The sequence below is a fragment of the Antennarius striatus genome, chromosome 1, assembly GCF_040054535.1.
Source record: "Antennarius striatus isolate MH-2024 chromosome 1, ASM4005453v1, whole genome shotgun sequence".
Taxonomy (NCBI): Eukaryota; Metazoa; Chordata; class Actinopteri; order Lophiiformes; family Antennariidae; genus Antennarius; species Antennarius striatus.
In genome coordinates this window covers 517531-542708 of record NC_090776.1, presented here as the reverse complement: position 1 = coordinate 542708, position 25178 = coordinate 517531, and the positions used below count along the sequence as shown (strand labels likewise).

Genomic DNA, 25178 nt, shown 5'->3' with positions numbered 1-25178 from the left:
GGGTGAACCCCAATGTACAGGCGCCAAGCCGGGGGGGCTATAAGTATACCCACACCTGCTCGGCGTCTCTCACCATGGGCAACTCCAGAGTGGAAGAGAGTCCAACCCCTCTGGAGAGGACCGGTACCAGAGCCCAAGCTGTGTGTGGAGGTGAGCCCGACTATATCTAGTCGGAACTTCTCCACCTCCACCAGCTCAGGCTCCTTCCCTCCAGAGAGGTGACATTCCACGTCCCAAGAGCCAGCTTCTGTAGCCGGGGATCGGATCGCCAAGGTCCCCGCCTTCAGCCACCGCCCAGCTCACAGTGACCCGACCCCTATGGCCCCTCCCACAGGTGGGGCCACAGGGGTTAATAACGATCTGTGTAAATATAAATAGGTAACAACAAAATTTCAAAGTTTCAGAGCAGAGTCCAGGAACTCTGCTCCTTCTCCTCGACTGACGGTGATCTGAGGTGGTTCCTCTGAACACGTTCACCTCACGCATCGTCAGGCAGGCAAATCGGAATCCACGCTGAACAGGAAATACAGGACTCACCTGTTACCTGTTCCACCTGATGTCAGGGAGGTCAGATCCTCCTCCACTGTGTTGTTTGACACGACGTTCTCAAGACGCTCTGACAGCCTGAGGGACGTTTCTGTCAGAGGGAGGATTTCATGACGGACGTCAAAACCTCCTGTCAGCCTTTATTCTTCATTTATGAGAGTTAATTCAAAGCCTGGAAGCTGTTTTAAAGGATTACATTTATTTGGTCTCTGTGACTTTAAGAATATCCGGTTGGAATCAGGAACTTCAGACGCTGGAGACAACTTCCGGTTTGTGCTTTTACCTTCAAAATAAAACTTAACGCGGAGCCGTCTTTGCCCCGTCGGACGTGCGCACACCTCCGTACAGGGAAAACATTTGACAGTTGGAGAAATAAAAATAGATAAAAACTCAGGATCCCCTCAGGATTGATTCGTAAGTATTCGATTTTTAACATTTTTTATGTCAACCCTCAGATTTTGTCATAAATTGAGTCTGTTAACCAATCAGGAACTGTTTCTGCTTCTATACACGGAGGAAATCCAAAACGACCGGACTAATGAAGGAACAGTTAATGTATTAATTTAATTTACAGTCAGCATGTAGTAAATAACTTTAAAAAGAACGAACTGTGGACTGAAGACGCAGGTAGGTCCTGTAAATAGTCCCACACAGACAGGAAGTTCAGGAAAGAAACGTATTTATTTTTAAAAAATAATTAATTTTAATAATTTACGTCAAACAATTAGTGTGACAGACATTTAGCTAAAGGGAATGAATGAACGTATAATTAAATATTTGTGTTAAGTTAAAAACAAGATTATTTAATGATGTTTGTTGTTAAAAGACTACGCTACCCACAATGCCTAGAGGAGGCGCGAAGGAAATGATGTAATTGACCATTGATGTTTTTTATTCATTTTATTTTTAACTAGCGGACACGTTCCGGTGTGTTTATTCCTTTTATCTGTTAAATTGTTTGAAGTTAAGTTCGTCCTGTCACTTTTAAATGTTAAGCTTAGGGACAACTACTGACAAACTGATACCGGAAGTAGTGACACGTCACCGGTGACGTCACGGCCGTGTTTCGGAAGTGCCGCGGCGATGCGCCGCCGCTGACCCGTCCGGTGTCGTTATGAACAGGACGCAGCTGAAGCGCTCCACGATCATCCGGATGGCTGTTACCGGAGCGGAGGGGGGCCACACCGGCGCGGAGGGGGGCCACACCGGACCGGAAGCGGAGACCTTCATGCTGCACGCGCTGCGGATCGCCGCCGTGGTGACGTCGTACTGGTTCGTGTCCATCACCATGGTCTTCCTCAACAACTTCCTGCTGGACGACCGCGAGCTGGACGCGCCGCTCTTCATCACCTTCTACCAGTGCGTCACTTCCGCCGCGCTCTGCCGCCTGACGGGCCGCCTGGCCGCCGCCTGCCCGGGCCGCGTCCACTTCCCGTCGCTCGCCTTCGACGTGAAGACGTCGCGGGAGGTGCTGCCGCTGTCCGTGGTGTTCATCGCCATGATCACCTTCAACAACCTGTGTCTGAAGTACGTGGGCGTGGCCTTCTACACCGTGGGGCGGTCCCTCACCACCGTGTTCAACGTGCTGCTGTCCTACCTGGTGCTGAAGCAGGGCACCTCCCCCCGCGCGCTGGGCTGCTGCGGGGTCATCCTGGGTACGTGGGGGTTCCTTAGCCGCTAACGGTTAGCAGAGAGGAGAGGGGCTGGGGGCCCGTCGACAGGTAGTCCTCAACATACGAACAAATAGTCCTCAACCTACAGACAGGTAGTACTCAACATACAAACAAGTAGTCCTCAACCTACAGACGGGTAGTACTCAACGAACAAACAAGTAGTCCTCAACCTACAGACAGGTAGTACTCAACATACAAACAAGTAGTCCTCAACCTACAGACAGGTAGTACTCAACGAACAAACAAGTAGTCCTCAACCTACAGACAGGTAGTACTCAACATACAAACAAGTAGTCCTCAACCTACAGACAGGCAGTGATCAACATACCAACAAAGTCCTAAAGCTACGAACAGGTAGTCCTCAACCTACGAACAGGTAGTCCTCAACCTACAGACAGGTAGTGATCAACATACCAACAAAGTCCTAAAGCTACGAACAGGTAGTCCTCAACCTACAGACATGTAGTACTCAACATACAAACAAGTAGTCTTCAACCTACAGACAGGCAGTGATCAACATACCAACAAAGTCCTAAAGCTACGAACAAATAGTCCTCAACCTACAGACAGGTAGTCCTCAACATACGAACAGGTATCCTCAACATACAAACAAATAGTCCTCAACCTACAGACGGGTAGTACTCAACATACAAACAAGTAGTCCTCAACCCACAGACAGGTAGTGATCAACATACCAACAAAGTCCTAAAGCTACCAACAGGTAGTCCTCAACATACAAACAGATAGTCCTCAACCTACAACAGATAGACCTCAGCCTACAGACAAGTCGTCCTCAACGTGCAACATGTAGCTTAGAGTGACGGAAGAGCAGGGGCAAAGGGAGGGGTTATTGTGGTCACCACCACCACTACCTTCATTAGTCTTTGCTTTAGCATCATGATAAACAGTAAAGTATCCAAGGTAGGAAGCCTGACGCTCTGAGATGCTAACAGAGACAACAAGAGGGGGAGACAAGTGTTGGAGCTGCGTGAACGCGGCAGTGCTGCCCCCACGGGGATCGTGGTGGAAAGGGGAACTGCAGGAGAGTAGTTGGATATGGTGAAGTGGGTTTGTTCGTATCTACGAATGTCTGTATGTTGAGTGTTCGTATGTCGGTTGTCCGTATGTCAGATGTTTGTATCTTGAGGACTAGCTGTAGTTGTGGTTTTTAGGTGGTGGTACAACTGATGTAATCGATTGTGTGACTAACAGATTTCTTTCTGGCCCGTTCTGTTGCTCTCAGGGGGGTTCTGGCTCGGCGTGGACCAGGAAGGCCTGGCAGGGACCCTGTCCTGGACCGGCGTCATCTGCGGGGTGCTCGCCAGCATCTTCGTCTCCCTGAACGCCATCTTCACCAAGAAGGTGATGCCGGCGGTGGAGGGGAACATCTGGAAGCTGTCCTACTACAACAACGTCAACGCGGTGGTGCTGTTCCTGCCGCTGCTGCTGCTGTCTGGAGAGCTGACGCGCCTCGCCCACTTCACCAGACTGGCTGACCCCGCCTTCTGGGGCATGATGACCCTGGGGGGCGTGTTCGGGTTCGCCATCGGCTACGTGACGGGCCTCCAGATCAAGTTCACCAGTCCGCTCACACACAACGTCTCCGGGACGGCGAAGGCCTGCACACAGACGGTCATCGCCGTGGTCTACAACTCCTCCAGCAAGAGCCTGCTGTGGTGGACCAGCAACCTGATGGTCCTGGGGGGCTCGTCTGCCTACACCTGGGTCAGGAGTCTGGAGATGAAGAGGAGACCCCTCAAAGACGCTCAGGACCCCGCCCAGGAGAAACTGCTGCAGGGGGAGAAGGACAGCGCGGGGGTGTAGCCCTGGACCTGAACCTGGTCCTCGTTCTGGACCTGCTCCTGGACCTGGACCCGTCTCTTGCAGCAGGACCTGTTAGGATGAAGCTTGAAGGAACGTTCACGTCCAGATTTAAAGATTATTGTAACGTTGGATCGATTTACTGATGGAGGTTTTTATCATGATTTTACAGGGAGGGTGGAGATATTCAGAGTGGGGGTGTTTGTGTCTTTGTGGTACCTGAACCGGGTCTGGGGGTGGATCATGTGATCATGGGGGGGGTTGAATTGTGATAATGGGGGGGTCATGTGATCATGGGGGAGTTGAATCATGTGATCATGGGGGGGTTGGGTGTGAATGAACTCTTTGTGTAACTTTAAACGTTTCCTGTCTGAATGATTGTTTTCTTTCTAATCCATGTTTTTATAAAGTCTGGTGGGGGACAGGAGGCGGCGTGGGGGGGGGTTCAATTTAGTTTAGTTCAATTTATTTTAGTTTATTTTAGTTTATTTAGTTTATTTAGTTTATTTTAGTTTATTTAGTTTATTTTAGTTTATTTTAGTTATTTAGTTTATTTTAGTTTATTTTAGTTTATTTTAGTTTATTTTAGTTATTTAGTTTATTTTAGTTTATTTTAGTTTATTTAGTTTATTTTAGTTTATTTAGTTTATTTTAGTTTATTTTAGTTATTTAGTTTATTTTAGTTTATTTTAGTTTATTTTAGTTTATTTTAGTTATTTAGTTTATTTTAGTTTATTTTAGTTATTTAGTTTATTTTAGTTTATTTAGTTCATTTTAGTTTATTTAGTTTATTTTAGTTTATTTAGTTTATTTTAGTTTATTTAGTTTATTTAGTTTATTTAGTTTATTTAGTTTATTTAGTTCAGTTCAGTTTAAATGAATGTCGGGTTCTCACTGCTCTTCACACAGATCCACATCGGTTCACATCGGTCTAGATCAGCTGGGATTTGTCCCCCCCCTGTTGGTCATGAAGGGACGGGGCGCTCAATGCCCCCCCCACGTGACGATGATGGCTGAATATATCTCTGAGCAAGAGGAGTCTAAAAATGGCTCATAAGGCATTATGGGGGGGGGGGACTTCAGAGGAAGTCATGACAGGAATAAATACCCCCACCCACACATCACCCCCTACTCACCCCTCATCCCTCCCCATTACCTCCTTCCACCCCTGAATCCACCCTCACCCCCATCACAACTCAAACTGTTGAAGGAGGAAGAACAAACCAATAATTCAGTTTAGAGTAGAAATAAATCAGGTGACGTTCAGAGTGATGGAGACCCTCTGACCGCTGGACACACTGGACACACACTAGACACACACTGGACACACTGGACACACACTGGACACACACTGGATGGACACTGGACACACACTAGACACACACTGGACACACACTAGACACACACTGGACACACACTGGATGGACACTGGACACACACTGAACACACTGGACACACTGGACACACACTGGATGGACACTGGACACAGACTGGATGGACACTGGACACAGACTGGACACACACTAGACACACACTGGACACACACTGGACACACTGGACACACACTGGATGGACACTGGACACACACTAGACACACACTGGACACACACTGGATGGACACTGGACACACACTGGACACACACTGGACACACACTGGACACACTGGACACACACTGGATGGACACTGGATGGACACTGGACACAGACTGGACACACACTAGACACACACTGGACACACACTGGATGGACACTGGACACACACTGAACACACTGGACACACTGGACACACACTGGATGGACACTGGACACACACTGGATGGACACTGGACACAGACTGGACACACACTAGACACACACTGGACACACACTGGACACACTGGACACACACTGGATGGACACTGGACACACACTAGACACACACTGGACACACACTGGATGGACACTGGACACACACTGGACACACACTGGACACACACTGGACACACACTGGACACACTGGACACACACTGGATGGACACTGGATGGACACTGGACACAGACTGGACACACACTAGACACACACTGGACACACACTGGACACACACTGGACACACACTGGACACACACTAGACACACACTGGACACACACTAGACACACACTAGACACACACTAGACACACACTGGACACACACTGGACACACACTAAACACACACTGGACACACACTGGACACACACTGGACACACACTGTACACACACTGGACACACACTGGACACACACTGTACACACACTGGACACACACTGGACACACACTCACTGCTGCTTTAGAAACCTAATGGTGTAATACCTAATCCGGCCACCAGGTGTCAGTGGTTCATCCCGTTCCTCCAGTGAGCTGCACACACCACCGGTCTGTTGTCTGATCGGTAATAAACGTCCATTCTTTGTGTTAAAACTGTGTGAAGTCAGGTTTGTGTTCTGGGTAAAGGTAGTCCTCAAGATACAACATCGACTGATAAAACATCTGTAGATACGAACAATATCCAACTGTCATCCTGCAGTTTCTCTTTCTGCCACAACCCCCGTGGGGGCAGCCCTGCTGCATTGAGGAGGTTGTTGGTAGGTTGAGGACTACCTGTTGGTAGGTGGAGGACTACCTGTTGGTAGGTGGAGGACTTCCTGTTGGTAGGCTGAGGACTTCCTGTTGGTAGGCTGAGGACTACCTGTTGGTAGGTGGAGGACTTCCTGTTGGTAGGCTGAGGACTTCCTGTTGGTAGGTGGAGGACTTCCTGTTGGTAGGCTGAGGACTACCTTCTGCTCCCTCCTCCCTGGAGACGAGGAAGAGGTTTAACAAATGGAGTTTCATCACTTCCTGTTTTGATTTGATTCCTCTCAGCCCTCAGTGGGGGGTCCGCTCAGGAACCGCTCAGGAACCGCTCAGGAACCACTCAGGAACCACTCAGCAGGTCCCTGCTGGTGACCCACTCAGGACGCACCTGTCAGCTGTCACCATGGAGACAGAGACAGATCGTCGTCATGACTACTTCCTACTCCGCTCAAATGGCGACGTCTTCCAGGAGGGTTCAGGTACGAGCATTAGTGATGATGATGATGATGATGATGATGAAGGTGATGATGATGATGAGGCCCCGCCCACTTAAAGCCCTTCAGAAGCTTCGGCTGCTGCTGACAGACCGTTAGCATCAGATCAGAGCCGTTAGCTTAGCGTGTGGTTGAAGTCTGGGGGCGTGGCCATGGAGGACCACATGGGGCCATCATCAGACGTGATGAAGGCGTGGCGCTACGGGTCCAAAGCGGTGGAATGACGTCCCCCCACCGGTGGGGCTCTGCCCCCCGGGGGGGACGGGAAACAGCTGGAGTGAAGGTCGGTGGGGGTCGGACGTCTTGGACCTGCATCACCTGGAGGCGTTTGGACGGTGGCCCCGCCCCTGAGCGACAGCTCCTGGTTGGTGTTCAGGCAGACGTCTGATCTCGGTTAAACTAAGATGATCTCCTGTCAGGGGGGGGTTCTCCTTCAGACGAGCACCTAGAGCTCCCTGAGCCCCCCCCGTTTGGTTTGGATCACCACTATTTACACGTCTTAACGGAAACGATCTGACTGACGGGGCCCCCAGAGCCAACAGGAAGCGGGGGTTGTTGGGGGGTTTTGTTTGGGGGGGGGGGGTTCTGGCGCTCGCAGGTATTCTCACTTCATTTTAGCTCCTCTGTTTCCGTCCCGACAGGTGTCCCACCTTCTGGTCCACCTGGACTTCTGCTCCGCACCAGAATCCGCCGCGTTCCCACTGTACCACCAGGTGGGGAGGCAGCGGCGCAGGAGGCTGACGGGGACAGGTGGCGTACCCCCCCCCGAACCGGATGGGACTGGACCAGGTGGGGTCCAGTTCGCATGGTGATGTCATCTTCAGAACCCGTGTTCTGGTGCTGGTCCAGGAGTCACGGTCCCACCGGCTGGGGTCTCCTCCAGTGGATGTACTTCATTACTTGATGTACTTCATTACTTGATGTACTTCATTACTTGATGTACTTCATTACTGGATGTACTTCATTACTTGATGTACTTCATTACTGGATGTACTTCATTACTTGATGTACTTCATTACTGGATGTACTTCATTACTTGATGTACTTCATTACTTGATGTACTTCATTACTTGATGTACTTTATTACTTGATGTACTTCATTACTTGATGTACTTTATTACTTGATGTACTTCATTACTTGATGTACTTCATTACTGGATGTACTTCATTACTTGATGTACTTTATTACTTGATGTACTTCATTACTTGATGTACTTCATTACTGGATGTACTTCATTACTTGATGTACTTCATTACTGGATGTACTTCATTACTTGATGTACTTCATTACTTGATGTACTTCATTACTTGATGTACTTTATTACTTGATGTACTTCATTACTTGATGTACTTCATTACTGGATGTACTTCATTACTTGATGTACTTCATTACTGGATGTACTTCATTACTTGATGTACTTCATTACTTGATGTACTTCATTACTTGATGTACTTCATTACTGGATGTACTTCATTACTTGATGTACTTTATTACTGGATGTACTTCATTACTTGATGTACTTCATTACTTGATGTACTTCATTACTTGATGTACTTCATTACTTGATGTACTTCATTACTTGATGTACTTCATTACTAGATGTACTTCATTACTTGATGTACTTTATTACTAGATGTACTTCATTACTTGATGTACTTCATTACTTGATGTACTTCATTACTTGATGTACTTCATTACTTGATGTACTTCATTACTTGATGGACTTTATTACTTGATGTACTTCTTTACTTGATGTACTTCATTACTTGATGTACTTCATTACTTGATGTACTTTATTACTGGATGTACTTCATTACTTGATGTACTTCATTACTTGATGTACTTCATTACTTGATGTACTTCATTACTGGATGTACTTCATTACTTGATGTACTTCATTACTGGATGTACTTCATTACTTGATGTACTTCATTACTGGATGTACTTCATTACTTGATGTACTTCATTACTTGATGTACTTCATTACTTGATGTACTTTATTACTTGATGTACTTCATTACTTGATGTACTTTATTACTTGATGTACTTCATTACTTGATGTACTTCATTACTGGATGTACTTCATTACTTGATGTACTTCATTACTTGATGTACTTTATTACTTGATGTACTTCATTACTTGATGTACTTCATTACTGGATGTACTTCATTACTTGATGTACTTCATTACTGGATGTACTTCATTACTTGATGTACTTCATTACTTGATGTACTTCATTACTTGATGTACTTTATTACTTGATGTACTTCATTACTTGATGTACTTCATTACTGGATGTACTTCATTACTTGATGTACTTCATTACTGGATGTACTTCATTACTTGATGTACTTCATTACTTGATGTACTTCATTACTTGATGTACTTCATTACTGGATGTACTTCATTACTTGATGTACTTTATTACTGGATGTACTTCATTACTTGATGTACTTCATTACTTGATGTACTTCATTACTTGATGTACTTCATTACTTGATGTACTTCATTACTTGATGTACTTCATTACTAGATGTACTTCATTACTTGATGTACTTTATTACTAGATGTACTTCATTACTTGATGTACTTCATTACTGGATGTACTTCATTACTTGATGTACTTCATTACTTGATGTACTTCTTTACTTGATGTACTTCATTACTTGATGTACTTTATTACTTGATGTACTTCATTACTTGATGTACTTTATTACTTGATGTACTTCATTACTTGATGTACTTCATTACTTGATGTACTTTATTACTTGATGTACTTCATTACTTGATGTACTTTATTACTTGATGTACTTCATTACTTGATGTACTTCATTACTTGATGGACTTTATTACTTGATGTACTTCATTACTTGATGTACTTCATTACTTGATGTACTTCGTTACTGGATGTACTTCGTTACTTGATGTACTTCGTTACTTGATGTACTTTATTACTTGATGTACTTCATTACTTGATGTACTTCATTACTTGATGTACTTCATTACTTGATGTACTTCATTCTTGATGTACTTCATTACTTGATGTACTTTATTACTTGATGTACTTCATTACTTGATGTACTTCATTACTTGATGTACTTCATTCTTGATGTACTTCATTACTTGATGTACTTTATTACTTGATGTACTTCATTACTTGATGTACTTCATTACTTGATGTACTTCATTACTTGATGTACTTCATTCTTGATGTACTTCATTACTTGATGTACTTCATTCTTGATGTACTTCATTACTTGATGTACTTCATTCTTGATGTACTTCATTACTTGATGTACTTCATTCTTGATGTACTTCATTCTTGATGTACTTCATTACTTGATGTACTTCATTACTTGATGTACTTCATTCTTGATGTACTTCATTACTTGATGTACTTCATTACTTGATGTACTTCATTCTTGATGTACTTCATTCTTGATGTACTTCATTACTTGATGTACTTCATTACTTGATGTACTTCATTCTTGATGTACTTCATTACTTGATGTACTTCATTCTTGATGTACTTCATTCTTGATGTACTTCATTACTTGATGTACTTCATTCTTGATGTACTTCATTCTTGATGTACTTCATTACTTGATGTACTTCATTCTTGATGTACTTCATTACTTGATGTACTTCATTACTTGATGTACTTCATTACTTGATGTACTTCATTACTTGATGTACTTCATTCTTGATGTACTTCATTACTTGATGTACTTCATTCTTGATGTACTTCATTACTTGATGTACTTCATTACTGGATGTACTTCATTACTTGATGTACTTCATTACTTGATGTACTTCATTACTGGATGTACTTCATTACTTGATGTACTTCATTACTTGATGTACTTCATTACTTGATGTACTTCATTACTTGATGTACTTCATTCTTGATGTACTTCATTACTTGATGTACTTCATTCTTGATGTACTTCATTACTTGATGTACTTCATTCTTGATGTACTTCATTACTTGATGTACTTCATTACTTGATGTACTTCATTACTTGATGTACTTCATTCTTGATGTACTTCATTACTTGATGTACTTCATTCTTGATGTACTTCATTACTTGATGTACTTCATTCTTGATGTACTTCATTACTTGATGTACTTCATTACTGGATGTACTTCATTACTTGATGTACTTCATTACTTGATGTACTTCATTACTGGATGTACTTCATTACTTGATGTACTTCATTACTTGATGTACTTTATTACTAGATGTACTTCATTACTTGATGTACTTCATTACTTGATGTACTTCATTACTTGATGTACTTCATTACTGGATGTACTTCATTACTTGATGTACTTCATTACTTGATGTACTTCATTACTTGATGTACTTCATTACTTGATGTACTTCATTAGTTGATGTACTTCATTACTTGATGTACTTCATTACTTGATGTACTTCATTACTTGATGTACTTTATTACTAGATGTACTTCATTACTTGATGTACTTCATTACTTGATGTACTTCATTACTTGATGTACTTCATTACTTGATGTACTTCATTACTGGATGTACTTCATTACTTGATGTACTTTATTACTTGATGTACTTCATTACTTGATGTACTTCATTACTTGATGTACTTCATTACTTGATGTACTTTATTACTTGATGTACTTCATTACTTGATGTACTTCATTAGTTGATGTACTTCATTACTTGATGTACTTCATTACTTGATGGACTTTATTACTAGATGTACTTCATTACTAGATGTACTTCATTACTTGATGTACTTCATTACTTGATGTACTTCATTACTAGATGTACTTCATTACTTGATGTACTTTATTACTTGATGTACTTCATTACTTGATATACTCCATTACTTCATGTACTTCATTACTTGATGTACTTCATTACTTGATGTACTTTATTACTAGATGTACTTCATTACTTGATGTACTTCATTACTTGATGTACTTCATTACTTGATGTACTTCATTACTTGATGTACTTCATTACTTGATGTACTTCATTACTTGATGTACTTCATTAGTTGATGTACTTCATTACTTGATGTACTTTATTACTTGATGTACTTCATTACTTGATGTACTTCATTCTTGATGTACTTCATTACTGGATGTACTTCATCACTTGATGTACTTCATTAGTTGATGTACTTCATTACTTGATGTACTTCATTCTTGATGTACTTCATTCTTGATGTACGCCAGTGGGATGAGGATCAGCACCTCTAGATCCGAGGCCGTGGTTCAGGACCAGAAAAGGGGGGTGTGCCCCCTTCAGGTCGGTGGAGGGTCTTTGCCCCAAGTGGGGGAGTCTAAGTACCCGGGGGGACATCCCTGCTGAGACTGTTGCCCCTGGATAAGAGGTTGGAGATGGATGAAGATCTATGTTTGTGGGCTGCAGCTGTCTGTCCCTCCCCCACCGGACCCGCCCCCGTCCCTCCATTGGACCTGCCCCTGTCCTTCGGGGGCAGGTCCAATGGAGGGATATGGACCCGCCCCCGTCCCTCCATTGGGCCCGCCCCCCCCCATTCCGTTTGCATGTGAGTCCCTGCAGACGGTCCGACACGTGCCGTCATTGAGAAACACCCTGAGAGGATTTGCTAATCTTGGCTGTTCCTCCCGGGGGGGCGGACCCCCCCTGCTGCTGCAGCTTTGTGCAGGACACCTCCTAAGTCCTGTCGGCTGAACGGCGCCGGGTGTCTGCGCCGCGGCGGGTCGCCGGTAGAACCCGAAGGAGCAGCTGACTGGGTTCCATCACCAAACACCCCCAGAACCTTCACCTGCGTCCAGTCCTCGTGACCTCTACTGTTCACACCTGAGGAGGCTCCGCCTCATCCTGTGATGTCATGATGCTAAAAATGGGCGAAAGCCCGTTAATCCATTGGTTCTCAACCGAGTGAAAAGCCCCGCCCCCGCCCCGCCCTCACCTGTAGGGAGGGAGGTGCTGACCTCTCATGTCCAACCCCCCCTCCCTGCCTGCATTAGCGTCCAGCCTGTCCGTCGCAGGGACGTCTTTATGCTGCTGGGGGAGGAAGCGGTTCTGTCCAGAAGCCCGTCGGACTGAAGACTGAACCCACGACACCGAAGCCGACGCCCACCGAGACCGAGAAGGAGCGACCCCACAGGTGAGGGCCTCAGGGGGGGGGCACAGCGTGTGGTTATGTGTTCTAGATCGACTGATGGGTTCGGGTTAGGGGTTAGGGGTCAGGAGATGTTCACACCTCAGGACTCAGTCCAGGTTCAGAGCTGGAACCTCTGGGTGAAACCAGTGAGATCTTCTGTTTCTTCTCACGTCTGGGTCTGCAGGGATCACTCAGAACGTTCCTTTGAGACGGGTTCAGGGTGCAGGACACGGGTTCAGGGTGCAGGAGACGGGTTCAGGGTGCAGGAGACGGGTTCAGGGTGCAGGAGACGGGTTCAGGGTGCAGGAGACGGGTTCAGTGTGCAGGACACGGGTTCAGGGTGCAGGAGACGGGTTCAGGGTGCAGGAGACGGGTTCAGGGTGCAGGAGACGGGTTCAGGGTGCAGGAGACGGGTTCAGGGTGCAGGAGCGTTCCCATGTCTGACCAGTGGTCCCGTTGGTAAGCAGGCTCTATGAGGTGTGAACTGGGCTCTGAACCCAACCTGGGGAACAAGTCCCAGCGTGTGAACTTAATTGTGGAGCTGCTGACAGACGTGGCCTTTCTCTCTGAGACGTTCCCACGGAGACGTCGATGAGACGCTTCAGATAAAAGTCAGACGAGTCAGACGGCTGAGACACGTCAGAGGAACACGAAGAACCGTCACTCAGTGGAGGACTGATGGAGTCCAGAGGAGCTCAGATGAGGAGCTTCTGGTTTTAATAGCTGATCTTCTGCACCTGTAGGAGCTGGAAACTGATAATGAGCTGCTGAGGGCTTCTGGTTCTTATCCCATGGCGTCTCCATGGTGACAGAACCAGTGACCCCTCAAGGGTTACCTGACTGATGCTTGAAAGACGTGACCCCTGAACACCTCCTAGTTCTCATAGCGGACCTCCATGAAGTGGTCCAAAGCCATGATGTCACCTTCAGCACCGTGATGTCACTTTCAGGTGGTGGCCTCTAGCTCCTCCCCCACCTGGAGGAGGCAATGATGGTCAAAGTAGGTGAACGGGGCGGTGTGAATGGGTTTCAGTCCACGTTCCTGGAAGGTGGCCACCGCTGGAGCGTCCCGTCCTGGAGGAACGTGCGGAGGACGAGTCAGAAGCTGATCTCCAGAGACCACAGGAGGTCCTGCTAACAGAGGAGGTCCTGCTAACAGAGGAGGTCCTGCTAACAGAGGAGGTCCTGCTAACAGAGGAGGTCCTGCTAACAGAGGAGGTCCTGCTAACAGAGGGTTCACATCCTCTCCTCCTTCAGGAGATGTTTCTCCTGGTTCGTTCATACTCCTGGGATCCACCTCAGAGACGAGGTGAACAAAGTCCCCCAGAGGCCCCAGCTCTGCACCGAGACCAGCTCGCCTTCTCAGTGGGGGCTGCAAGCCTGTCGCCTTGCTAGCATGTTCTCCTGGACAATCAATCAATCAATCAATCAATCAATCAATCAATCAATCAATCAATCAATCAATCAATCAATGAACCAATCAATCAGTCAGTCATCAATCAATCAATCAATCAATCAATCAATCAATCAATAAATCAACCAATCAACCAATCAACCAATCAATCAGTCAGTCATCAATCAATCAATCAATCAATCAATCAATCAATCAATCAATCAGTCAGCGTTGTTTCCAGACAGCAGGTGATCTCCTTGTGACTGACTGATAGTCTGAACACAAGGGACGACGTTCCTCACCAGACACGCAGGTGAAAACCTGTTCACACCTGAATGAGAACAAATGAAACGAAACAGAAAGAAACAAAATGAAACAAAATGAAACAAAATGAAACAAAATGAAACAAAATGAAACAAAATGAAACAAAAAGAAACAAAAAGAAACAAAAAGAAACAAAATGAAACAAAATGAAACAAAATGAAACAAAAAGAAACAAAAAGAAACAAAAAGAAACAAAATGAAACAAAATGAAACAAAATGAAACAAAATGAAACAAAGCGAATCGACCTCTGAGGTCAGAGACAAACCGGTTCTGATCTTCTGTCAGGTTCTTCCTGGATGTTTGTTCAGGCTGACAATCACTTCATTTATTAATAGATCATAAATCAAAATGTTCCTGTGGCTCCTTCCATCACCCCCCCCCCCACTGTGGTAGAGCTCCTTCTATCACCCCCCAGTATGGAGGGTTCTGAGGGTTCTGTGGGTTCTGCTTGTGGTTGTAGGTTCTAGGGGTTTGTGTCTACAAGAGGTTCAGATGCGGTTCTGTTCTCATTATTTCTGCTTCAGCTCATTGGATTTCATCGTTACGTTTCGACGTTGTTATGTTTTGTGGCCATAGTTTCTCGTTGTAAAATGTATTGTTCTATTTTGTTGTTACATTTCATCGTTACATTTCATCGTTACATTTCATAATTACATTTCATCGTTTCGTCGTCACATTTCATCGTTACATTTTATCGTTACGTTTCATCGTTACATTTCATCGTTACAATTCATCGTTACATTTTATGGTTACATTTTATCGTTACATTTCATTGTTACATTTCATCGTTACAATTCATCGTTACATTTTATCGTTACATTTTATCGTTACATTTCATTGTTACACTTCATCGTTACACTTCATCGTTACATTTCATCGTTACGTTTCATCGTTACATTTCATCATTTCATCGTTACATTTCATTGTTACATTTCATCGTTACAATTCATCGTTACATTTCATCGTTACATTTCATTGTTACATTTCATCGTTACAATTCATCGTTACATTTTATCGTTACATTTCATTGTTACATTTCATCGTTACATTTCATCGTTACATTTCGTCGTTACATTTCGTCGTTATGTTTCATTGTTACATTTTGTCATATTTCGTCGTTACATTTTGCCATCACATTTCATTTCTCTGTTTCATCGTTACATTTTGTAATTACTTTTCGACGTTGTTATATTTTGTTGTTATTACGTTTCATTGCTACATTTCGTCGTTTCATTTCGTCGTTTCATTTCCGCTGTACGTTTGTTGTTATATTTCATTTTTATATTCCTGTGGCTGTGAACGGATCCCCTCCTGGATCCACCTTTGTGTTGTGATTTCAGGAAGTTTGCTGCAGCTGTGAGGCGGTTTTAGTGTGTGTGTGTGTGTGTGTGTGTGTGTGTGTGTGTGTGTGTGTGTGTGTGTGTGTGTGTGTGTGTACTAGATTAGGACGGCTCAGGACAGATTAGGTAATTATAGACACCTGCTGTCTAAGCGTGGTGTGTGTGTGTGTGTGTGTGTGTGTGTGTGTGTGTGTGTGTGTGTGTGTGTGTGTGTGTTGTCAGGTGTTGCAGCATGAGGTCTGCGCCCATGGGAGCTACAGAGACCAATGCTTTGCCATGTGCTCTTAGCCCCCCAGGCCCCCCCAGCAGTCAGCCCCTCAGGCCGGCTGTAAAGGCCCCTGATCAGGTGGGGGGTCATGTGATGAGGTGATGTACCGCTAATGGAGACCCCCGTCAGGGGGAACACCCCACTCTGGTCGCCTTGCGTCGCCGCTACACGCTAACCGGCATCATGACTCAGCCGTGACTCAGCAGCATCTCCAGAGAACCGACGGAGCCCCTTGGTCCCACCCTAACCCCAACACCAGAGAACAGAACCAGACCCAGCTGGCAGCACCAAGGTTATAATCGTTAACGAAAACCAACGAAATAACGAAAACTAAATGTGTAAAAATATTTTCGTTAACTGAAATAAAAATAAAAACGAGGCTTTGCAGAAAAACGACAACTAACTGAAACTATTGTGTGTTTACAAAACTAACTAAAACAAACTGAAATGATTGAGAACATTTGCTTAGTTTCCGTCTTTGTCAGTGAATCAATCCGTCGGGCGGCATGGCGGCGAAAGTAGGGAGAAACCTCCAGAGTCCTATTTGGGAATATGTTGACTATGACTGTGTCTCAGACAAGAGTAGGTGCCTTGTAGTGGAACATGATCAAATATGTGGAACCTTTCTGGGGGGGAAAAATCCACGAATCTTAAAGTCCATTTGAAAAGCGCACACAAGAAGGCTAACCTAGCTTACCTTGAGCCAGTAAGGGAGAACGCCCAGCCTCCTTCCCCCGAAACAGAAGCTGACCCCAGGCCAGGCAGCACGATGCAGCCCGACACAACTACAGTTAGGAGTCAGATAGCTTAACTTAATGAGGTACTGGGTTTTGAGTTTTTCATGTTTTTGTTTTAGAAAGATACTACTTGCATCTCACTTAAGAAACAGAACACAAATTGCACTTAATTTTTTTAATCTCTGACAAATATCCCTTACTACCAAAAAAGACTAAAACTAAGACTTAAACTAATAAAAACTAAACTAAAACTAAGCATTTTCAAAAAATAAAAACTAAACTAAACTAGCAAACTAGCATTAAAAACTAATTCAAACTAAACTGAAATTGAAAACAAAGAGTTACAACTAAATAAAAATAAAAACTAATGAAAAATCCCAAACTATTATAACCTTGGGCAGCACGCCAGGGTGTCATGGCCTCTGACTCCGCCCTCCTGAGCCACCCCCTCGCCTCACCTTCTTGCCCCTCCCTGCTGGTGAGCGAGGATGCGATGAAGACGACCCCATTGGCAGGTTTTGGTGGAGGGATCAGAGGAACCTGTCTGGAGGTTCTGACTGGATGTCATTGTTCTGAACGCAGCTGGATTAGACCTCCAGACCGACGAGACAAGTACCCCATACCAAGTACCCCATACCAAGTACCCGGCACCAAGTACACAATACCAAGTACCCGGTACCAAGTACCTGGCATCAAGTACACAATACCAAGTACCCGGCAGCAAATACCCGGCACCAAGTACATGATACCAAGTACCTGGCACCAAGTACCCAGTAGAAAGTACCTGTCATCAAGTACCCAGCACCAAGTACCCGGCAGCAACAGCCACCAAACTCATCTCCCATGACCCTTTATACCTCACTGGTCCATGTTTATGTGTATGTGTGTGTGTGTGTGTGTGTGTGTGTGTGTGTGTGTGTGTGTGTGTGTGTGTGTGTGTGTGTGTGTGTGTGTGTGTGTGTGTGTGTGTGTGTGTGTGTGTGTGTGTCTTTTCCTTGATGGGAAAACAGGAAACATTGGATTTCCAGGCCAACACCCGACCTTCGTCACCAACCTGAAGTCACCACGACTCTTTCCTGTTCTTCCAGTTTTACTCAATCAGGTTCTTACGGCCCAAACTGACCCGTTTCCTCCTGATTAGTAGAACTATTTTATAACCACACAAGGACTCCCTAATGTCTGGTGGTCAGTGAACGCCTCTCCTGCAGGATGGTCCCGGTGGCGGCGGTGACACCTTGACTTTCCTGGGAAGCCCCTTTGCTGTTGCATAACCCAATCACGGGTGTCCTGGAGGTGCTAATCCCGCCCTGAGAAGCTTAGGCCCGTTAGAGCTGGGGGGTTCTGACAGCAGCGGCGGTTCTGACTCGTCTGGACTCCATTTCCTGTCCAATTGTTCAAACTTGGACTTATCAGACGCTATTGAATGTGGACAGAAGATTACAGGAGGTTTCCTCGCTGTCTATAATTAAATCTCTGCTCTTCGCCACCAATTACGTTCCCTCCCCAGGAAAGTTTTCACTTCCTCACCTTGTCTTGTCTTTTCTGTCTTTAATCTGGCGGCGGCGGCTGATGGGTGAACACTGGAGGTGTGGAAGTGAAGGTCCAGACGGTGCAGAGGACGTTACATAACGGCAGGATTTAAAGGCCACACTCAGGGGGTGGGGGTGGGGGTGGGGGGCTGATCTCCAGTCAAAGAGGCTTTAGGCCGCATCACAACAAACCCAACATACGTGTGGTGTCAGGCTGTGAGCACGCCACCAACACGTATGTGCAGATCAAACACTCACGTGTGGCGTGTGTGTCCTCGTGCGCTCCACATCCACACACACACACACACACACACACACACACACACACACGCAGGCGATGATGAAGATGATGAAGACGAGGCTCTGGAATCACTCGTTAGACAATTAGCAGATAATAAAGTTTATCTTTACGGGTTTGATGCTCATGTAATTCACTCACGAGCTCTAAAAGCTTCAAAACGTTTCCCTGAAGTCCTCACAGGGAGACCAACCATGTCTGCAGTGATTGGTTAACTGTAACGACCGCTCTAGTGGGTTGGGACCAATCAAATGAACGTCCATCAAGCCCTAAACCCAACCCCCAGGACTCACCTGAATCCCAACCCTAACCTGACTTCACCACCACTTCCTGTCTGCTTCCATGCCAACAGGATGCAGAAACAGGTGGAGGTGAGGATGGACGAGAGTCACCTGGAGCCCAAGAAGGACCCCGACAGCCTCTGTGGGGCCCTGTGTGAGAAGATCATGAAGAACATGGTGCTGACCCTCACCATCCTCGGTAGGTTTGGGTCTCCATCCCATTGCTGCCCCCTCCAGAGTGGGGGGTGGCAGGCTTTCCCAGCATGCACTTCAAATGAGCAGCATGTCAGACGTTACAAGTCTCCACAGACGTCAGGATGTTCGGGGTTAGCCCGTCAGCGGTCATCCTGGTGTTTGATTGGTGCCCCCCCCCATCAGGTGTGTTTCTGGGCTCCATCGCTGGAATGCTGCTGCGCCACATCTCGCCCCTCCCCCCTGACGTCGTCATGATCATCGCCTTCCCCGGGGAGATCCTCATGAGGATGCTAAAGATGCTGATCCTGCCTCTGATCGTCTCCAGTCTGGTCACAGGTGGGTGAGGGGCAACTAACTGCCCCGAGACGGGGCCACACGGTGTAGCCTGTTTGTTTCCTAGGGGACGCGTCACGGGGGGAGGGGCTACTCAGGCTGGGAGTGAGATAAAATATTGCGGGTGGTCCTGGAACGAATTAACAGCGAGGAACGAGGGGTTGCTGTACAGCATGTGGACCACCAGGGGCTGATGCTGAAACACCAGAGGGCACCGCTCCATTGGTCCGTTTTAAGAGATGTTACACCTTTAAATTTAACAACTTTGATCGGTTAAATCAATTAAAGCTGCAAATAAAAATAAAGGACAAACTCCTCGTATTAAAGTCCCCCATGAATGATGCAGCTGTCGCTAGAATAATTATTGCGTATCCTCGCCGAAAGGTCAATCTGTTGTTGATCACATGCCGGGACAGGTAAGCCCCCCATGAGACAGGTAAGCCCCCCATGAGACAGGTAACCCCCCCATGAGACAGGTAACCCCCCCCCATGAGACAGGTAAGCCCCCCATGAGACAGGTAACCCCCCCATGAGACAGGTAACCCCCCCCCATGAGACAGGTAAGCCCCCCATGAGACAGGTAACCCCCCCATGAGACAGGTAAGACCCCCATGAGACAGGTAACCCCCCCCATGAGACAGGTAACCCCCCCATGAGACAGGTAAGCCCCCCATGAGACAGGTAACCCCCCATGAGACAGGTAAGCCCCCCATGAGACAGGTAACCCCCCCCATGAGACAGGTAACCCCCCCATGAGACAGGTAAGCCCCCCATGAGACAGGTAACCCCCCCACGAGACAGGTAACCCCCCATGAGACAGGTAACCCCCCCACGAGACAGGTAAGCCCCCCATGAGACAGGTAACCCCCCATGAGACAGGTAACCCCCCATGAGACAGGTAAGCCCCCCATGAGACAGGTAAGCCCCCCATGAGACAGGTAACCCCCCCATGAGACAGGTAACCCCCCCCCATGAGACAGGTAAGCCCCCCATGAGACAGGTAAGCCCCCCATGAGACAGGTAAGCCCCCCATGAGACAGGTAACCCCCCATGAGACAGGTAAGCCCCCCATGAGACAGGTAAGCCCCCCATGAGACAGGTAACCCCCCATGAGCCAATCTAATGTAGGGCGTACGGTATTCCATGATTCCTCTGTGCCAACAGGACTTGCCGGTCTGGACGCCAAATCCAGCGGCCGCCTGGGCACCAGGGCGATGGTGTACTACATGTCCACCACGGTGATCGCCGCCGTGCTGGGCGTGGTCCTGGTGCTGCTCATCCACCCGGGGAACCCAAAGCTGAGGGCCAATCTAGGGCAGGGCAAGAAGAACGACGAGGTGTCCAGTGTGGACGCCTTCTTCGATCTCATCCGCAATCTGTTCCCGGAGAACCTGGTGCAGGCGTGTTTCCAGCAGGTAGGAGTCTCTGAGGTGTGTTCACACCTTCAAGTCCCAGAAACCAGCTGATCCAACTCTCCGTTTGACCGTTTCCTGTCCAGATCCAGACGGTTACCTCCAAGGTGCAGGTGCCCACCAACAGAACCAGAGCGCCCCCACAGTTCACCGTCAAACGGTCGCTTCAGTTTAAGGGCGGGATGAATGTCTTGGGTAGGTGAACCCCGAGAGCCACGCATGTTCTAGAGGTTGTAGGTTCGGTTCCCACCTCAGCAGACTCTCCCTTCCCTCCGCCAACAGACGATCACACTTATAGATTATTGACATGTTTCTGTAAACCGGTTCTAACCCCGTTCCTGGGTGTTGGTAGTCTGAACAGCCGATCCCAGAGCGATTCACCGCTCCTGTTCTGCCTCACAGGTCTGATTGGCTTCTTCGTCTCTTTCGGCGTCATTATGGGCAAAATGGGAGAAAAGGCTAAGCTGATGTTGGAGTTTTTCAATATCCTGAATGAGATCGTGATGAAGCTGGTGGGGGCCATCATGTGGTAAGAGCTGCCCAGACCTCAGCTCTGCATGGAGTTCTGGTGATGAAGATGAGACTGTCTCACCACCAGCCTGTCTGTCCGTCTTCAGGTACTCCCCTGTTGGCATCGCCTGCCTCATCTGTGGAAAGATCATCTCCATCGCCGACCTGGAGGTGGTTGCTAGGCAGCTGGGGATGTACATGATCACCGTGATCGTGGGCCTCATCATCCACGGGGGCATCTTCCTCCCGCTCATATATTTTGTGATTGTGAAACAAAACCCCTTCAAGTTCTTCATGGGGATCTTCCAGGCCTGGGTCACGGCGCTGGGAACGGCGTCCAGGTAGGAAGACTTCCTGTGTCCAGGTTCTGTGGTTGTGGACAGGAGGGCAGGAGTCTCTGGAGACTGTCCCCCTTCTCCAGAAGTGTTCTGTAGTCCAGGATGGACAATCTGAACCTCACCCTATTCCCTCCCGTCTCCCCTGTCTCAGCGCCGGTACCCTGCCCGTCACCTTCCGATGCCTGGAGGAGAACCTGGGCATCGATAAGAGAGTGACGCGCTTCGTCCTGCCGGTGGGCGCCACCATCAACATGGACGGCACGGCGCTCTACGAGGCGGTGGCGGCCATCTTCATCGCCCAGATGAACGGGATCTCCCTGGACTGGGGTCAGATCATCACCGTCAGGTCAGCTGAGTGAGGTCAAATGTCACACATGGGGAATGTGGGGGGGCTGAGGTCACGACCTGAGGTCTCCCATCTGTCCTCCAGCATGACGGCCACCCTGGCCAGTGTGGGGGCGGCCAGTATTCCCAGTGCTGGGCTGGTGACCATGCTGCTGATCCTCACCGCTGTGGGCCTGCCCACCCAGGACATCAGCCTGCTGGTGGCTGTTGATTGGCTGCTGTAAGTTTAACTAGTTAGAGCTAGTTAGAGCTAAAGACTAGCTCTTTAGCTCCTCCGCTAACCGTTTCCCCACCCTGTGGTTTGGCCACGGCTCTCCGGACCACGCAGGGATCGCTTCCGGACGTCGGTGAACGTGGTGGGCGACTCCTACGGGGCGGGCATCGTGTACCACCTGTCCAAAGACGAGCTGGACTCCTTCGACTCGCAGCAGGCGCGCGTGGACGACTACGAGACAGCGCGCAACCCGCCCTACTATGACAATCACACCAATCAGAACGTTTATGCGCACCACAACGCGATCTTGATAGATGACTGCAAGGTACACTTCACGTTAACGGACATAGAGACGTGCATGTAGACCCCCCTCTGTGTCGTGTATCTGTGACGGTGTGAATAGTTCGTGTCTTTTCATATGTTTTTTTTTTTAAAAGCTGCATAAAAACTTTATTAATTATTTATTCACCTGTTAATCATGTGAAAAAGCAGTTTTTGTGAAACCAGGTTCATCCCAATCAGTTTGTGCTTTTTATATTATTTTTTAATTCTCACGAGGTCCAGATGAAATGTCGTTGTGCCCCCCCCCCCCCCCCGTGCTTTTATTTTGGTAATTGGACATGTATTTGAGGCAGCCCAGACTAAATTACAGCCATTGGTGTTCATAAAGACTGCTGTTTCCTCCATGACCAATCAGATCCATCCAGTAGAGAACCGATCAGTGTTGCTAGCTATCCTTTAGATGCTGTGAGTTAGCGTCTGATGCTAACGTTGCAGCTTTGTAATTTGGTTGGGCAGAGAATCCATCAAATACATGGCCAACCCCGTGAACCCATTACTGTACCGGTGTTCCACTGGGATGGAACAGCGTCACATCATCAGCGTATCGGCGTGACACGTTCGCCGTCCCCGCCCCAGAGATCGCTGGCCTGAATGGCTTCTCTGCTCCAACCTCTGACCTCTGACCTCCGGTGCCTTGGCCTCAGTCAGACGCTCTCGATAATTGCTTGCAGGTCACCGTGGGCAAAAACGGCCAGCCTGCAGACTTCTCCCTGGTGGAGGAGGAACCCTGGAAATGCGGGTAGAGCGGCTCCGGACGCCGCTCCTTACCCAGAGTTCCAAAAACTTTTGCTTCCCACCAACACAACCACAACACAACCCCCCAAGTCAGAACGCAAACGGACCCGACAGCCCTGTAGCTCCACCTGATTAGCATCAGCAGCTAACTAAAGCTAACGCCACCTGGACTAGACCCTGCACCTTGCACCGTCCCGCTGGTGCGTCCCACACCATGTGACCCCAGGATGACCCATCGGTTGAACTCAGGCCTTACTCTACTCTCATCATTCTTCTCCTTTTGCACTGAATGGTTTCTCGTAGCGACCAGAGGGGGCGCCGTAACGCCTCGCCGGCTGAACCTCACGTGGACCAGGAACCGTAGCTGGGTTTGGTTCAGGAAGGTTCAGACAACATGCTGGGGGGGGGGGGCACGCGCTGGTAGCTGGTGCTGGGTGTGAGGCGGGGGGGTGAGACTGCTCTACCTTTGACTCTTGATTTATGGGATTAGATGATGATGTCACACACATGGTCCAGATTAGAGGCACAGCTTAGGGCTTAGACTGGAGGAGAACATGTGTGTTCTAAAAGCAGCAGCAAACAGAACAGGATGTGTTCAGGTGTGTGTGGGGGGGGGTCAGGATGGGTTCGTGTTCCTGAGGCTGAGGGGGGGCTTGACTGGCCGGCGCTGCTGCGTTATTTTAAACTGTTTTATTGTTGCTATGACAACCTTGCCTTGCCGTCACCATGACGCCGACACATTAAAGCGTAGAATCCTGGATGTTAGTGTGGTTAGCAAGCCCCGCCTCCAGCGCTTCCGTAGCAACCGGGTGAGGATGCAGCGGGTCCGTCGGTGAGGTTCTGGTCCAGCCCGGTGAGGAAGACGTCGGTGTGTCCCGTGAGCAGCTGCTGATGTCAGCGTGTTTAAAGTGCCTCCCTGCACTTTGTGTTCCGGTGGACCTCGGCTCACGTCGCTCAGGGTTCCCTCGTTCTCCGTTACACGTCAGGGTTCCACGAAAAATGAACCGATAACCGTTAAAAACACAATAAATCAGAATAAAACACATTACATCATATTATTAGCTCGTAGCAACCCCCGTGACCCACAAGGAGGAAGAAGAAGCTTTTTTCTGTTCTATATTAAAAACTAACACTTAATTATTTGTAAAGTTAAAATAGATTCAAACTAATCACATATTATTAAAATGGATTCTGGTTCTCTCCAGGTTAGCCTGGAGAACGTCTCCTGGAACTTGTTACCGCCGTAAGCCGAGGTCTACCTTTATATACTCCAGATATATTGTATAAATCAAATGTATAGACTTTGAATGTCATGTAATCTG

General features: G+C 47.1%; 2 protein-coding genes across 4 annotated transcripts; both read left to right on the top strand.

The window, feature by feature from the left end:
* The first annotated feature begins 608 nt into the window (after positions 1-608).
* On the top strand, positions 609-4294 carry slc35c1 (solute carrier family 35 member C1). 3 transcript variants are annotated; one of them, XM_068315952.1, is made up of 3 exons: positions 609-815; positions 1669-2201; positions 3463-4294. In XM_068315952.1, the coding sequence occupies exons 1-3, from the start codon at positions 700-702 to the stop codon at positions 4041-4043; spliced, it is 1230 nt and encodes a 409-aa protein (XP_068172053.1). In that variant the 5' UTR covers positions 609-699; the 3' UTR covers positions 4044-4294. The 3 variants fall into 3 exon arrangements, with proteins under 3 accessions (XP_068172053.1, XP_068172071.1, XP_068172063.1); XM_068315970.1 differs by lacking the exon at positions 609-815 and adding an exon at positions 836-960; XM_068315962.1 differs by lacking the exon at positions 609-815 and having other exon boundaries at positions 1401-2201.
* Positions 4295-13137: 8843 nt separating this feature from the next.
* On the top strand, positions 13138-24879 carry LOC137598144 (excitatory amino acid transporter 2-like). Its single transcript, XM_068318393.1, has 11 exons — positions 13138-13264; positions 19504-19631; positions 19811-19963; positions 21125-21375; positions 21459-21567; positions 21775-21901; positions 21990-22223; positions 22372-22566; positions 22651-22785; positions 22894-23104; positions 23793-24879. Exons 2-11 carry the CDS (start codon positions 19505-19507, stop codon positions 23862-23864), a joined length of 1614 nt encoding a protein of 537 aa, XP_068174494.1. The 5' UTR covers positions 13138-13264; position 19504; the 3' UTR covers positions 23865-24879.
* Positions 24880-25178: the final 299 nt, after the last annotated feature.

Bases quoted from the DNA above. Each gene is read 5' to 3' on its own strand.
- slc35c1 (XM_068315952.1), top strand. From the start codon at position 700: ATGAGAGTTAATTCAAAGCCTGGAAGCTGTTTTAAAGGATTACATTTA. The intron at 816-1,668 runs GTTTGTGCTTTT...CGTTATGAACAG, and splicing joins GACGCTGGAGACAACTTCCG to GACGCAGCTGAAGCGCTCCA. The intron at 2,202-3,462 runs GTACGTGGGGGT...TGTTGCTCTCAG, and splicing joins CTGCTGCGGGGTCATCCTGG to GGGGGTTCTGGCTCGGCGTG.
- LOC137598144 (XM_068318393.1), top strand. From the start codon at position 19,505: ATGCAGAAACAGGTGGAGGTGAGGATGGACGAGAGTCACCTGGAGCCC. The intron at 19,964-21,124 runs GTGGGTGAGGGG...CTGTGCCAACAG, and splicing joins CGTCTCCAGTCTGGTCACAG to GACTTGCCGGTCTGGACGCC. The intron at 22,786-22,893 runs GTAAGTTTAACT...CGGACCACGCAG, and splicing joins GTGGCTGTTGATTGGCTGCT to GGATCGCTTCCGGACGTCGG.